The following is a 16,354-nucleotide window of genomic DNA, read 5'->3' on the forward strand; positions in this document are numbered from 1 at the left end:
AAAGTGGGCCAGGCACAGTAGCTCACGCCTGTAATCCCAGCACTTTGGGAGGCCGAGGCGGGCGGATCATCTGAGTCCAGAAATTCGAGACCAGCCTGGCCAACGTGGCGAAACCCCGTCTCTCCTAAAAATGCAAAAAATAAATTAGCCGGGTGTGGTGGTGGGCGCCTGTAATCCCAGCCACTCGGGAGGCTGAGGCAGGAGAATCGCTTGAAACCAGGAGGCAGAAGTTGCAGTGAGCCAAGATCACACCATTGCACTCCAGCCTGGGCAACAAGAGCAAAACTTGGTCTCAAAAATAAAATAACAAAAGTGAGACCAAATGGCACAGGCAACATGACAGCAAGAAGTGACTGTAAAAAACTAATGTAGAAAAGATGCAAAAGAAAACTATAAACAAAAACAGATTCATGAACTCAAAAAGCTTATTTAATATCGTAGAGCTTCTGAGTTTAAGGATAAACAACTTGTCACACTTCTCAAGATCCTCTGAGGGCATCCTTGTGTCATATCCTGAAATAGCTATTCATTTTCATAGTGATGACTGACTCATCAAGAGGGGGCTACGTTAAATACTGTGGATCCTGTTAAAGGAAAGCATATATTCCATTTTTAAAGTAAAATTTGTTTGCAAAGATAAGCTTTTATGAGTTCTCATTATGAAATGATGTCAGAAAAGTTAAGGTTTCTGTAACAGAGGAGTTTGTCAATCTCTAGAGCGTTCTGAGGAGAGCCTATTTATCTGTATAGAGAACTACTTCCAGCAGGGAGGCTGTCTGACCTTGTGTATCCCAACAAAAGAAAAAGAAAATGAACCATGTGCCTGAAGGAAGTGTGTCAACTTTCCACTAATCACATATTCAGTTCCTTTGAAATTAAAACAAGTTTCACTTAGTGCCTCAGAGATGACTTTAGAGTTGGTGTCGGGTTACATAATGAAACAATATTTTTTCTTACTTGTCAGGAAATAACCTCTTACAGGGGTTATTTCTGTAAACCCCACTTTCTGGAAAACAAGACACACTGTATCCTGTCCTTATTGGGTTTTTGCTCTGTATTTTGAACCAGGAGGACGTGGGCTGCGAGGAGAAGCTGTACTTTGGCTTGAATGAGTACAGCAAGTCTCTGCAGTGGGGGATCACGAGCCCACTTCTGAGATGTGACGAGACTTTTGAAAAAATGGTGAACACACTCTTGGAGAGGTAAATAGTAAATAAGGCCTTCTGCTCTTCTCTCTAGCTGTACTTGCAGATCTAAAATAGCCAAAAGCCTTTTGTGTCAGTGCTACGGGGTGTTTGATGGAGCCCTTGCAGATGACATGCAAAGGCCAAATTAAAACAGCCTTTCCTAAGATGCCCTACTATTGTTTTATGTGATCATCCAAGACCAATGAAGGAAAATACAACCAAAGTGGGCCATTGCACTACTTTTCATGCTGAGTCAGCTCCCGGTCATACTTCATTGCCATCATCAGGAGATGGATAGGGCAGAGAGGGATTTGCTTATTCAAGACCTGCTTCTGGCTGGGCGCGGTGGCCCACGCCTGTAATCCCAGCACTTTGGGAGGCCGAGGCGGGCGGATCACGTCAGGAGATCGAGACCACCCTGGCTAACACGGTGAAACCCCGTCTCTACTAAAAATATGAAAAATTAGTCAGGCGTGGTGGCGGGTGCCTGTAATCTCAGCTACTCGAGAGGCTGAGGCAGGAGAATGGCGTGAACCCGGGAGACGGAGCTTGCAGTGAGCCAAGACCACGCCACTGCACTCCAGCCTGGGTGACAGAGCGAGACTCCGTCTCAAAAAAAAAAAAAAGTCCTGCTTCTCTGAGCTCCGGCCTCTCCTACCCTACGCCTCAGACTTTGACATTTTTCCCTCTTTTCTCCCCTGTCCACCACAGGCAAGGACCCTAAGATGATTCAGTAAAAACTAAACTTTACTATGAGAGATTTGAAGTATACACTGGAAGAAATTAAAAAGCAATCAGATAATTGAGGTGAATTCAGTTCTTGGGGCGCCTCCTCCAGTCCCTGGCCTTAGGGATTAAGGAACATAACTCTGCTGTCTTCTCTTCCCTTTTCTAAAAAAAGAAAAAAAAAAAATCCCCATTTCCAGATTAAACTCTGAAAGAGTTTTTTTTCCCTCTGTGACCTTGAATCATAGATTCAGAGGTAGGTAGAGACATTAGAATTTACCTAACCTAATAAAGGTCCCTTTCTGCCCTCCACAATATTCTGTTTGATCATCCAATGTTGGGGCGATTGGGCTTTATTTTATGAGGCGAATTCTAATTTTTAGTAGCTGTAGTTCTTAGAATGGCTTTAATTGATCATATTATTTAACATCTATTTAACAAACCTGCCCATGATTTTGCTAAGAAAAAAGAAAAGGAAATTAAAATGAGGACCTATGGATGCATCCTATTCAGCAAATTATAATACTGCATTCGGAAAGAGCACAGGCTCAAGTAGGGTTTGATATTTTTGCAGCTGTTGGATTTGGGAAGTCTTAACTGACACTGTGACATTAATCCTTTCACAGCACATGTAGTCTTAATTTTCCAAAACCATTCCATGAGTACCCCCTTTAAGCGTTCCTACCCACCTGTTACATCTACCAGCTTGAAATGCATCTTCTTTTTCTGGTAACATCATTCAGAGTTTCCTAACTTTTATTTTAAATGATGATCCCATCAACTTCCTATTGTAGTTTTGTGCTACAAAAGTTGTAAGTATTGTTTAATGCAAGCTTAACAGATTGGAGAAGCTGTGCACTTCTAACTTCATGATTCTTTCAGAGTATGAAACAGAAATGCCAGATAGCAAAGTTACCATTTATTCTAACTTTGGCTTTTCTACGTGACCCAGCAAAAAGCATTAAGCTTGAAACATAGATTATCTATACTTATTTCCTCCAACCCAGTCACCCCAGCCTAACAGTAGCTATGACTTACTGAATACCTGAAGGGACCAGCCCAGGATTTATTGAACTGAAGGATTTCTTCATTTCTACCCAACCAGCTAAATCCTTGCAATGTGTGAAGACATTGGTAGAGACTGGATAAAATATAGACCTAGCTTTGTCTCTGATCAGTTGTATGAACTGGGACAAGCAACTGAACTTCTCTCTGCCCCTGAACTCATTCTCTTTCTATGAAAAGGCAGAGTGGGCTAGGTGCGGTGGCTCACACCTGTAATCCCAGCACTTTGGGAGGCTGAGGTGGGCGGATCACCCGATGTCAGGAGTTTGAGACCAGCCTGATCAACATGGAGAAACCCTGTCTCTACTAAAAATACAAAATTAGCTGGGCACATGCCTGTAATCCCAGCTACTTGGGAGGCTGAGGCAGGAGAATTGCTTGAACCCGGGAAGCAAAGGTTGCAGTAAGCCGAGATTGCACTACTGCACTCCAGCCTGGGTGACAGAGCGGGACTTCATCTCGAAAAAAGAAAAAGAAAAGGCAGAGTTGTTCATATACAGGGCATCTTGGTCCTTTCCAGTTCTAAAACACCTCAAAAGTGTTCATGTGTTATTCATTTGATAGCTGTCATTGGCATTTCTTTGACCTGGAGGTTTTCTGTGCAAGGCCAGTGGACCACTTGTTGTATTTTAAGTAGAATTATAGAATGGAACAAAGGTGAACTCCCCCATCAGCCTACCCAGCTGCTGGTGGCTGCACTGCTACCAAATGGCAACCAGAAAGAAAGTGCACAGCCCCAGCCTTATTCTACCAGGTGCCACGAGAGCCCTGGCCAACCTTGGACCCAGGGCCCACTTTGCCAGCACCTACTTTCTTTCTTTTTCTTTTCTTTTTTATTTTTTTTAAGACAGACTCTCACTCTGTAGCCCAGGCTGGAGTGCAATGGCATGATCTCGGCTCACTGCAACCTTCACCTCCCGGGTTCAAGTGATTGTCCTGCCTCAGCCTCCCAAGTAGCTGGGATTACAGGCGCCCACCACCATGCCCAGCTAATTTTTATATTTTTAGTAGAGATGGGGTTTCACCATGTTGGCTAGGCTGGTCTCGAACTCCTGATCTCAAGTGATCCACCCACCTTGTCCTCCCAAAGTGCTGGGATTATAGGCGTGAGCCACCGCGCCCAGCCTACTTTCTTTTTTAAAAAATTTTATTTTTATTCAGCAGCAGAAGTACTGCTGGGCAGTGTGCCCAGGGTAGCCAAGCACCTGCTTTCTTGACTAGCAGCTCTTCATGCCTGTAACTGGGTCCTCTTTGCCCATTTGTACTCATTTTGTCATCAGGCCTGGCTGAGGCGTAGCACCAAAAGGAGAGATTTGTTTTCTACCTCCTCTACAATTGTAAAAACTGCCAATTTTAACAAAGGGATCCTCTTCCCTGGCAGTCCAGGCTTAGGGGAAAATGGTACCAGAGGCTGCTGCTGCTGCTACCAGGCTCAGATTTGCTTGGCTCCTTTGACGTAGCCAGCTCTCAGGTGATGAAGCTACAACACTAGGGGGTGCTATTTCTCCAGTCAGCTCTAAGTTTCTCCAGCACCAAGGAACAGTTTATGGAAAGATAGAGATTGCTATCTGTGAGGCTGACCTCAGATTAGTAGTAATAATTACCCTTTTTATGTCTAATACTCGACAGATATTACATTAATGCCTCAGTTTCCTGTATTGTAATCTTATATATCAGAGAAATAAGTGGACAGTGCTGCCGTTCTAACCCAGTACCACCAGCAAGAGGTGAGGATCCAGGGATTATCCATAATGACTATGCTGGCAATGAATGGAATAGACCAGTGTGTCTCAGAATTTAATGTGCATGCAATTCCCCGGGAGTCTTGTTAAGCTTCAGATTCTGATTAGTAGGTCTGGGGTGTTGAGATTGAGCATTTCTAACAAGCTCCCAGGTGCTGCTGCTGCTGGTGGTCTATGGACCATACTTTGAGAAGAGAGGGTCTCTAGACAATCTCTAAACCCCTTTACTGTGCTGTACTTATCCCAACAGGTTGACTCACATGCTTTGGAAGCTCGACCTTTTCCTTCCAGTGATGTGGGATCCCAGGTCATTCTAGAGCTAAAGCCCCACCACTGATCAGTAGCCGCTTCCCCACCATGCTTAATCTGCATTCTTACTGCACAGGCCTTGCTGCTCCCAGCTGGCCCTGCTGCCTGAGTGCTAGTGCCTTGTGTTCTGTTGAAGGTACCCCAGGCTGCACAGCATGGTCGTCCGCTGCTATCTTCTCATCCAGCAGTACTCTGAGGCCCTGATGGCTCTCACCACCATGGCGTCACTCCGAGACCACAGCACACCAGAAACACTCAGCATTATGGATGACCTCATCAGCTCCCCAGGCAAAAACAAAAGTGGGAGGGGACACATGCTCATTATCAGGGTGCCCTCGGTGCAGCTGGCGATGCTAGCCAAGGAGCGGCTACAGGAGGTGCGTGACAAACTGGGTCTGCAGTATCGGTTTGAGATCATCCTTGGGAACCCAGCCACCGAACTCAGTGTTGCAACTCACTTTGTGGCGCGATTAAAGGTTAGCAATGGACAGACATTTCTCCTTTAAAATACCATTTGTTTCTCTTTTCTAGGAATCCTACATAGGTGGCTCAGGGGCCTGAGTTTAATAGAATCACATGTGTGATTCCATGACAATGATAATGCTAAATTAAGGGACATATTCACTTTCTTAATTAGAACCAGTTTGTAAAGATTGCCCAGCCCCTTTATAGCATGCAGTTAGTGCATGCAGTTGGTCTTCCATGCTCTCCAACTGCAGGTGCAAAAAATGAGATGACCCAATTTGACCCCATGTTTATTGGCCTTGTTCAAGATGCATGTAGCCCATGGCCATCTGTTTTCTCAGAAAAAAAGGTAAGTTGTCCTCTGAGACCTCTGTGGGGTAATGTTTTAAGTATCCTCAACTCACTAATTCTTTTCTGTTCATCTAGCCTCTCTGTGAGCTCATGTCTAGAGTCGGTATTCTGTTTCATCTTCAGTACTCAGAACTGTTCCTAGCCCTCTTGCATGTGGATTCCTCAACAGTTTGTTGTTTCTTTTTACTTGCTTTGACCCTCAGCCCCAAGGCTTTGGCTGGACTGAGACTTCGCCAGGCTCGCTACAGAAGGGTTTAGTGCATGACTGAGTCCCTCACTGCTCCCTCTGCACGGCCAGTGATTGACTGCTTCTGCCCTTCCTCTCCTGTCAGGCATCAGGGTGAGAGGAGTAGAACCCTCAACCAACTAACCTAACTCCCTACCTATGCCTGACTCGGTTTTTCTGGGCCTGTAATCCAGTGGGGCCTAGCCATTAGAAAGCATTTAATCAAATATCCACCTACATGTTGGTATGGAACTGAGCTAGCTACTGTATGTCTGAGTTAGACCAACTTGTATCTGCACCCTATACATTAAATACTGAGCTAAATTGGGTTAAGGAAAATCTGGTTCAGCACAAATTTTATGAAAAGAAGGCACATAGTCTTGGGGGAATTTGCATTTTCACCCTGGGCTGCGGTTTCCCATCCGCAAAATGAGAGAATTGGGCTGTATAATCTCTAAGACTTCTAATTTGGGGATGATTATTTAGTGTTCAAAAATTGTTCTGGGCCGGGCGCAGTGGCTCACACCTGTAATCCCAGCACTTTGGGAGGCCGAGGCAGACGGATCACGAGGTCAGGAGATCAAGACCATCCTGGCTAACACGGTGAAACCCTGTTTTTACTAAAAATACAAAAAAAAATTAGCCGGGCGTGTATTCCCAGCTACTCGGGAGGCTGAGGCAGGAGAATGGTGTGAACCCAGGAGGCGGAGCTTGCAGTGAGCTGAGATCGCACCACTGCACTCCAGCCTGGGCGACAGAGCAAGACTCTGTCTCAAAAAAAAAAAAAAAAAAAATTGTTCTGGAGATGTAAATCTTCTTCTTGTGTTCAGTTAGCTAACCTAAATTGAATAATCCAAAATGCAGACAAAATATCTTGTATTAGCTTGATAAGCAACTGGAACAAATAAAATTGTCCAAAAAATAGAAACTCCTAAATTTAGAAGTTGTAACATTTATGTTTCATATATAGATACATGTTCACAATTTTATGTTATAGTCATAGACTACATTACAGTGGAATTCCTAGGATGAATTACAAAACTCCAGAAACGCTTCTTACAGTATAATTCATGGAGACCTGAATTATGGGCTTGAGACCATTTGAATATTGCTAATGATGAAGAATTTGGAGGCCGGGCACAGTAGCTCACACCTGTAATCCCAGCACTTTGGGAGGCCGAGGCAGGCAGATCACAAGGTCAGGAGATCGAGACCATCCTGGCTAACACGGTGAAACCCTGTCTCTACTAAAAATACAAAAAATTATCTGGTCGTGGTGGCGGGCGCCTGTGGTCCCAGCTACTTGGGAGGCTGAGGCAGGAGAATGGCGTGAACCCGGGAGGCAGAGCTTGAAGTGAGCTGAGATTGTGCCACTGCACTCCAGCCTGGGCGACAGAGCAAGACTCTGTCTCAACAAAAAAAAAAAAAAAAAAAAGAATTTGGAAAGGCGGACAATCAGCAGCACCATGCTGATTCTCCCACATCTGTTGCCAGAGATGACCTAAATGCACGTGAGGCTGCTGGGTCTTCTCCTAGTCTCTTTTGACACTGATTAAGTGAAGCTACTTACAGAGTCTTCAATCATGTGTTCAGAAGGGCCAGTCACTAAGTCAGTATAAATCAGTCTGTCCTAAATAATTTACCCCTCTGGACCACTGTTGGAAAACCACAGTCAAGGCCTGAGGTTCTTCACCTGGCTGCTAGCTCATCAGAATCACCTGCAGGGCTTTCAAAGGGACATTAGTTGAGGATCACTGTGCCCTAAACGAAGGGGGCCTCAAGTTATGACTTCTCAAGGCAGTGACATCTTCCTCAATTGGTATGAGTAGCTGCCAGGCAACAAGTACGCATAAGAGAGTCCCATATTCTGGCCGTTGTGATGGCTCATGCCTGTAGTCCCAGCTACTGGGAGCCTGAGGCAGGAGGTTTGCTTGAGCCCAGGAGTTTGAGGCTGCAGTGAGCTATGATCCCACCACTGCACTCCAGCCTGTGCAACAGAGTGAGACCCTGTCTCTTAAAAATATATAAAAATAGACAAGTCCCAAATTCTCAAAATCACTGGATCACATCAGTCCTTTTTATACTCTGTATTTGTGTGGGAGTAAACATATGAGATCATGTTGGGACGTTCACATCCTAAGCAAGACTGAATTGTCAAGTAGATTCTGGTTCACTCATTTATTTCTAAGTTACCAACCTCCTTCACCATTTTCAGGATAGCAAGATTGTGCCTTCTATCTCTACTTTTGGGTAAAATCTAACACTACTTCTATTATGTGATCTTATTTTTGTGCTTACCCCTAATTATCCTGTTGTGTATTGTGGTTAACTTATACTGATCATGACCCCTTTGGAAGGATACGAAGTTTAAGTCAGTTCCTCCAGAAGGCAGGTGAAGCTTTCATTAGATGTCCTTGGTCTTAAGCCTTGTATTATCCTTGAACTCAGTGATCATCCCATCTTTTGTGTTAAGTGCTTCTGCAATAAAATCATCTTGAGGGCCTGATTGACGCACAGTAGAACTGTAGCCATCAGTCATCAGAAGAAGCAATGTGATGGAAAAGCATTTTATAGTGGGTTTGGCTAGCTGTGGTTGATCAAGAGTAAAAGTGAGATTTGACTACTAATTTTCTGAAAATAAATATCCTCATATAGGTCAGGTGCAGTGGCTCACGCCTATAATCCCAGCACTTTGGGAGACTGAGGCAGGCAGATCGCTTGAGGTCAGGAGTTCAAGACCAGCCTGGCCAACATAGCGAAACCCCATCTCTCCTAAAAATACAAAAATTAGCCAGGTGTGGTGGTGGGCACCTGTAATCGCAGCTTCTCAGGAGGCTGAGGCAGGAGATTCGCTTGAACCCGGGAGGCGGAGGTCGCCATGAGCCAAGATTGTACCACTGTACTCCAGCCTGGGTGAGAGTGAGACCCTGTCTCAAAAAAAAGAAAAAAAAAAGTCCTCATACAGTAAAACATTTTAACTGTTATTCCATTAATATAACCTGACCTCTTCCTGGTAAAGCCATGACCTATATAGAGATAGTTCTGGGAGATAAAACACATTCAGGGAGAAACCCAGTGTCAGGGATACCATGCGTCCAGTGTGAAGGTAATCAGTGAAGTGATTTCTATTCCAGAATGGTTTGCTTTAAATGAGACAATGTTACGGTTCCCCCTGACATGAAATGGTATGGAAAATTAAATTTTCACAGAGAATTTTTCTTCTAGCATTAAAAAAATCTTTTTGACACATTGATTTTTCTAAAACACGGAAAGTCTGTGAAACTCGTGAACAGTTACGTAGATTCCCTATTTCCCCTTAGTATGCACATATATAATAAAAGATTGGACAACAAGTAAAAGCCTAAGAATGGTTAAGCTTCTTCCAGTTTTACAAATTATAGAAATTTTATTTGAAGTGATTGTGGGAATGTTTATTTCTAAAGACTGGCTTTTCTTTATTGAGCCTTTTCTAGGCATCAGCAAATCATCAATCAAACCCTATTATCTTTTGCCTGGTGACTTTCTTTTTATCCCATTTTGTGCTTAGCAAAGGAAGTACCAGTCTATTTTAAAATAAAATTGTATGCATTACTGGCCGGGTGTTGTAGCTCACACCTGTCCACGGCACTCCAGCCTGGGCAACAGAGCAAGACTCCATCTCAAAAAAAAAAAAAAAATTGTATGCATTACTTAACACCTTGCTTCTTAGTCTGTTCCCCTAAAACATTATCAGAAATGTCAGTTCATTGCTTATAATAACTCCTGCTAGAAAGGTAATAAAAAGTATAGGTACATGCTACACACTTAATGAAAAGTAGTAGAAACCACCTTATCTACTTAAGAGATGGTCATTTTTCTTTCTGTTCTAAATAAAATAGACACATTTGTAAGATCATTTTACTTTTGAATATTTTTCAGATTGGCGGGATTACTTTTCATTGATATATTCGTTTTCAAGATTGGTGTTCCATTTATTAAAGATGTGTATGTCTGTGTATATGTGTGTTTATATGAAAAATTGATACTTAATAGATTCTTTGAGAAACCATGAGCCAATTACATTACCCCTCCAAATGAGGGGCAGTTTCGTTTTGTTGTTTTTTTCTCAATCCAGGTCTGGTTATATTTTTAGCCTTCTTGAGAGAGATTCTTTCAAGGCCCTAAGCCAATAATTGCTTATTAGTTATTTTAAAAGTCAGTAAAGCAAGAAGGAGGGAAAATAACTATCAAGAGTGGTTCAGTGTTTTCATATTTTCTTGGTGAAATGTCTGTTGTAATGGTATTCTGAGATTCTTTTCTGAGTCATTCACAACTGAAACTCTTTTTCAGTCTTCCGATCCCAAGAATTTCTCCAATGTGTGAAGAAAGTATATTTAAGTGCCTTGATTCAGGTAGTTTAGCCAGGATTTCTGTAAGGTTTCCATCACTAGTGGGGTATTTCACATTGTATGTGTTTTTGGCTTGTGTTACTAATGTCTGAGGTATACCAGCATCTCCTGTTTTATCCTACTGAGATAAAAAACTACAGCCCTCATTCCTACAGAAGTGCCTTGTATATGTGACGTAGTAGCAGTTAAAATATACATAACATACACATATATAAACACTTAGTGGAGTAATTTGAAAGCACAGTGTGTCTAAAATCTGGACTTAGAAACCTGTAAAAAAGGTGGAAACTTAAATGAGAGTTTTAGTTTTAATATATGGGTCTCTTTCTATAGAGTTGGAGAGGAAATGAACCAGAAGACTGGATCCCTCGGACATACCAAGATTTAGACGGTCTACCTTGTATTGTGATATTAACTGGCAAAGATCCTCTTGGAGAAACCTTTCCCAGGTACAATTTCAATAATTAATTCTATTTTTCATCAGTTGCCCAGCTGAACTGATGATTAAAACTTGGCTAATGGCCCAGTCATTTCCTTTGTTTGGCAGGTAATGAGAAGGAGGATTGTTTAATGCAGGGATATAAGAAATACAGCCATACAACCTTCTTTTTTTCTTTTTTTTAGCTTTTCAGAGAGCACCCAGCAATTTTGGGAATGGGCGATAGCCACATTTGAGAAATGTCAGAGAGGCAGGGAGGAAAAGCAGGATTTTTTTTTTTTTTATAAAGTGCTTTGTCTTTGTTAATCTGCTATTCCTGCACCCCTCAAGGATCTAGACTCCGTAGACTGGAGGGCAACAACAACAACAATAAAAGCATTAGTTGAATGCTCACTGTGCATGTCAGGCAGTGCCCTAAATGCCTTACATGTATTCAGTCCTTAAAACAACCATATGAACCCGACACTATCCACTCTTTTTATATTCGAAGAAAATGAAGCACAGAGAAGTGAAGGTCATAACAGCTGGGAGGTGGCAGAGCTGAGGTTTCGGTCAAGGCTCACCTGGCACTGAAACCTATGATTTTAACTGCTGTGTGTTGCATCCAGATCACCAGGCACACATACACACTGCGTGCCTGGCCAGATAGACTCACCAACAACACAATTACTTTTGTTCAGGTCTTTGAAGTACTGTGACCTCCGGTTAATTGACTCAAGCTATTTAACTCGCACGGCCTTGGAGCAGGAGGTGGGTCTGGCATGCTGCTATGTCTCAAAAGAGGTCATCCGGGGACCCACTGTTGCCCTGGACCTCAGCGGGAAGGAGCAGGAGAGAGCTGCTGTCAGTGAGAATGACTCCGATGAGCTGCTCATCGACCTGGAGCGGCCCCAGAGCAATAGCAGCGCTGTCACAGGGACCTCGGGTCAGTACTTTCTTTTCTCTTTCATGGAGTGAGAGACATGAGTCAGGAGGTGTGTAGGAATTTGGAAGGCAGAGGCATTTACTGACACCCCAACGGCCTTCAGAGGAGCCTTCAGGGACTGGCATCCTCTCCAGACCCAGCTCCAGGGGGGAGATGCTTGGAAAACTTGACTGTTGAACAGCCACAAAATACTTTTCTGGGTAAACATTTAAGGAAGAGCTTGGTAATAGGCTAAAAACAATTTTATCAACTCTAGCCTGTACCATTTTCCCTAGTCTTTTCTACCCTTAATCTTCTCATGGTTATTATGCATCTCTTATTTGCACAAAGGCCCTGTTTTTCTTCCAGGTCCTAAAGCTGTATGTTTGTGCTAAATGGCTTAGTACCTGGCACAAAATGTTTCCTAGAATGAATGAATGAATGAATGGCTTTTCTAAACAGTTAACAGCAAGCATTGTATGCTGAGGGCTCCTCTGGGGCCACTGTCAGTGGTGAAGGCCCCACCCTGTAGCCTGCTGGCCTCTGTCTTGCAGCATTACTGCAGTTCTATGGCAGTGCCTGGCATGAATTTTCTTCTGATAAATTGTAGTATAGCAAATGCAGCACTCTTTCCATTTTTTCTGATTATGAAAGTAATAAAGCTTAATGCAGAAAACATGGAAAATGTCGGCCGGGTGCAGTGGTCCTGTAATCCTAGCACTTTGGGAGGCCGAGGCGGGTGGATCACCTGAGGTCAGGAGTTTGAGACCAGCCTGGCCAACATGGTGAAACCCCATCTCTACTAAAAATACAAACAATTAGCTGGGCGTGGTGGCTCACGCCTGTAGTCCCAGCTACCCTGGAGGCTGAGGCAGGAAAATCACTTGAACCCAGTAGGTGGAGATTGCAGTGAGCCAAGATCACACCACTGCACTCCATTCTGGGCGACAAGAGGAAAACTCTGTCTCAAAAAAAAGAAAGAAAGAAAGAGAGAGAAAAAAAAGAAAGAAGAAAGAAAACATGGAGAATGTAACAAAGTACAGAGAATTCTGAGATTAAAAATGAAACACACTCCCACTTCCAGAGGTAACCACTCTTAATGTTGGGTCGCATGCCCCTCCTTCTCCCCTCACCCCCCCCTTTTTTTTTTTTTGTTGAGATGATGGAGTTTCGCTCTTGTCCCCCAGGCTAGAGTGCAGTGGCACAATCTCAGCTCACTGCAACCGCCAGCTCCCGGGTTCAAGCGATTCTCCTGCCTCAGCCTCCTGAGTGGCTGGGATTACAGGCGCCTGCCACCATGCCCAGCTAACTTTTGTATTTTTAGTAGAGATGAGGTTTCACCATGTTGGCCAGGCTGGTCTCGAACCCCTGACCTCAGGTGATCCACCCGCCTCAGCCTCCCAAAGTGCTGGGATTACAGACGTGAGCCACTGCGCCCAGCCCCTCACCCTTTTTTTGAACTATCATTGAGATCCTTCCATCACTCTGACACATACATGCGAACACACCATAATTTTGTCCAAAAGCAGCACTGGTCTTCCTGTCCATTCTGGCAGCAGCTGCTGGATGGCTCTGGGCAGGAACGAAAGAGGAGGGGTCTGTGGGGTTTGCTGTTGATAGTGACCCTCAGCCTGGAGTTGCTGGAGCTGCCCTGCTCGCCCAGCCAGGGGTTAGGGCTGACCGTGTGGACCACTCTACCTGCCTCAACCCCACTGCAACAGGCTCCCCAATTTTCTCTCTGAGAGCAGTTTCAGAATAGAGTCAAGGAGTTTGAAGGATAGTAAAAGTTCACAGAAGGGGGGTGGGGGATAACATCTGGAAGCTTTTGGATACCAGCATGAGGAGGAGGAGCGCAGCCTGTCTTCCTTCCTGTGGTTCTTGCATCCCACTCCTTCCTCTCCCTCACTTGAGCTGCCCCACAAAGTGAGCGCTTCCCTGGCTTTGCTCTGCTGAACTCACAAAGGTGGTTTGCCCTTGGCTACTGTGTCCCTCCCTACAGACCACGCTCACAACACGGAGCACAGGGACCCCAGCCATGGCTGACTCAGAGGGTGACGGGGAGGTTCACTGCCCAGAACGCACAGTGCTGCGGGGAGAAGGCAAGCTCTCCCCCAAGGCAGAGGGACACAGGCAGCTGAGCAAGTGAAGGGGTGGGTTTTAATCATGTCTTGTTGATGGCTGTTCATTCAGGATCTCCCAAGGTTGCGATTCGACCTCCATGTCTGGGCAGCAACAAGCTGAGCTCAGAGAGGGCCTTTAGTTGAGCTTTTGCTTTGTCTTTAAACCAAAGAGTGGCTGGTCTATTAGGAGGACAAACACACTTGAAAGGAACTGGTCAAATGTGTGGGGCTACTTTAGGGAAAAGCCACCGGCCTTGGAGTCGCATGTGCCTACGTCCCGCTTCGCGCAGGGCATCCCCCACCCTAGCTTCGGAGTCCATGGCAGGGGTTGCAGTCCGGGGACCTGATCTGAAGCCAGAGGCATGAGGCCCTCAGCCCCTAGAAGGAAGCCAGTTCTGCCAGGACAGGACTTGAATGTGGAGCCTGTGTTGGGTGGGGTCCTGGGAGGAATCAGAGGGCAGACCCAAACCAGGTCATTTGAGGAGAGTTTAGTAGAGGGACTGTTTACTAAGATGTGAACAGAACTTGGAAAAGGAGCAAGAGGTGTGCTGTGCCGGGGGGTGGTTAACCCCAGGGAGCCCTGGCCACCGTGGGCCTGACACAGGGAGGGGTGGGAGCACCTCTCCAGACCTGAGCCGCAGCCCACAGTAGAGAAAGGTGGTTCACCCCTGGAGACCATGCAGGGGGAAGCCAGGGAAGAAGCACCCCATCTCCTTCTGGTGGCTGCCATTGGCCAAACCCACTGAGAAGCCAGGGCAAGGAAGCAACACGGAGCAGCGTGGAGAGCGGCAAAGAGAAGACTTCTTGCTCAGGGTCTGCAGCTGCGGAGCCGAGCCCAGTGTCCGCTGCTTTCCTGGCCTTTGCCTCCTTCCACACCTTAGATCAGTAACAGGGCTGCTGTGGGGTGGGTTCTGTCTGTTCTCTCACAGGTTCCATCATGGAGAATGGAGTGAGCTCTTCCAGCACAGCTGACAAGTCCCAGAAGCCGTCCCTGACCCCCAGCTTTCAGAGCCCAGCCACCAGCTTGGGGCTGGATGAAGGGGTCTCCGCCAGCTCAGCTGGAGCTGGAGCCGGGGAGACTCTGAAGCAGGAGTGTGACTCCCTGGGCCCCCAGATGGCGAGCAGCACCACCTCCAAGCCATCATCGTCGTCCTCAGGACCCAGGACCCTCCCATGGCCGGGACAGCCCATCAGAGGCTGCCGGGGCCCACATGCAGCCCTGCCACCAGTGGTGATCCTATCCAAAGCGGCCTACAGCCTCCTGGGCTCCCAGAAGAGTGGCAAGCTGCCATCCTCCTCGTCCCTGCTGCCCCACGCCGACGTGTCCTGGGTGAGCTCCCTGCGGCCGCTCCTGAGCAAGGACATGAGCAGTGAGGAGCAGTCCCTCTACTACAGGCAGTGGACCTCGGCCCGGCAGCACCACGCCGACTACAGCAACCAGCTGGACCCGGCCTCTGGCACCCGAAACTTCCACCCCCGGCGGCTCCTGCTGACAGGGCCCCCACAGGTAGGGCCAAGCCAGCCGGGGCCGTTTCTTAGGCTGGGGTTGGCACGTCTTCCTCAAGAAGTAGAAGCCAGAGAACCTCCTGGGGGTGGAGCAGGTGTGACAGAGCAGTGAGGACCTCATTCAGGCTTCTCAGGCAGGAGACACTGCAGAGCCAAGGTGTAAAATCTCTTTTCTCTTTTCCTCCCCACTCTTTCCTGCCTCCACTCCTCCCCAATTAAAAATCTTTCCGTTAGGTGGGAAAGACGGGCTCCTATTTACAGTTCCTCAGGATCCTCTTCCGCATGCTCATCAGGCTCCTGGAGGTGGATGTGTATGATGAGGAGGAGATCAACACCGGTGAGTGCTGAGCCCAGGGAGTGGGCAGAGAGGCAAGAGACAAAGACATTGAACTGCAAATCCCGGGAACTTGCTTTTGGCTTCTGGGATTTCTACAGTGCCTAACCTGCAGTTATTGGGAGGCTAAAGATAATGTGCCCAAGGCCGGGCATGGCGGCTCACGCCTGTAATCTCAGCACTTTGGGAGGCCGAGGCGGGCGGATCACCTGAGATGGGGAGTTCAAGACCAGCCTGGGCAACATGGTGAAACCCCATCTCTACTGAAAATACAAAAATTAGCCAAGCATGGTGATGCACACCTGTAATTCCAGTTACTCAGGAGGCTGAGGCAGGAGAATCACTTGAACCCAGGAGGCGGGTTGCAGTGAGCCAAGATCAGGTCACTGCACTCCATCCTAGGTGATGGAGTGAGACTTTGTCTCAAAAAAAAAGAAATTAAAAGAATGTGCCCAGCAAACAGTTCTGAGTAAACTGTAGCCTTTTTTAGCTCATTGAGGTCAGGGATGGTGTATTCTACTTTTAGCCTCCTCTCTACAATGTCCCGCGAGGTGCTGGGCAAAAAGGCGTTTTGGTTTTTGGGTTTTTTTTT

At 46.1% G+C, this 16,354-nt stretch overlaps 1 protein-coding gene across 13 annotated transcripts in view; it reads left to right on the forward strand.

Annotated features, from left to right (window-relative positions):
• Positions 1 to 16,354, forward strand: part of GREB1L (GREB1 like retinoic acid receptor coactivator) — a 287,707-nt gene that overhangs the window by 248,058 nt on the left and 23,295 nt on the right. For all 13 annotated transcript variants that reach the window (XM_054538185.2, XM_054538181.2, XM_054538189.2 and 10 more), the window contains 6 exons: positions 1,069 to 1,202; positions 5,166 to 5,505; positions 10,793 to 10,908; positions 11,579 to 11,823; positions 14,852 to 15,429; positions 15,663 to 15,765. In XM_054538185.2, coding sequence (XP_054394160.1) covers positions 1,069 to 1,202; positions 5,166 to 5,505; positions 10,793 to 10,908; positions 11,579 to 11,823; positions 14,852 to 15,429; positions 15,663 to 15,765 — 1,516 coding nt within the window. The remainder of the gene's footprint in view (positions 1 to 1,068; positions 1,203 to 5,165; positions 5,506 to 10,792; positions 10,909 to 11,578; positions 11,824 to 14,851; positions 15,430 to 15,662; positions 15,766 to 16,354) is intronic.

This window comes from Pongo abelii, chromosome 17, assembly GCF_028885655.2.
Source record: "Pongo abelii isolate AG06213 chromosome 17, NHGRI_mPonAbe1-v2.0_pri, whole genome shotgun sequence".
NCBI classification, from domain to species: Eukaryota; Metazoa; Chordata; class Mammalia; order Primates; family Hominidae; genus Pongo; species Pongo abelii.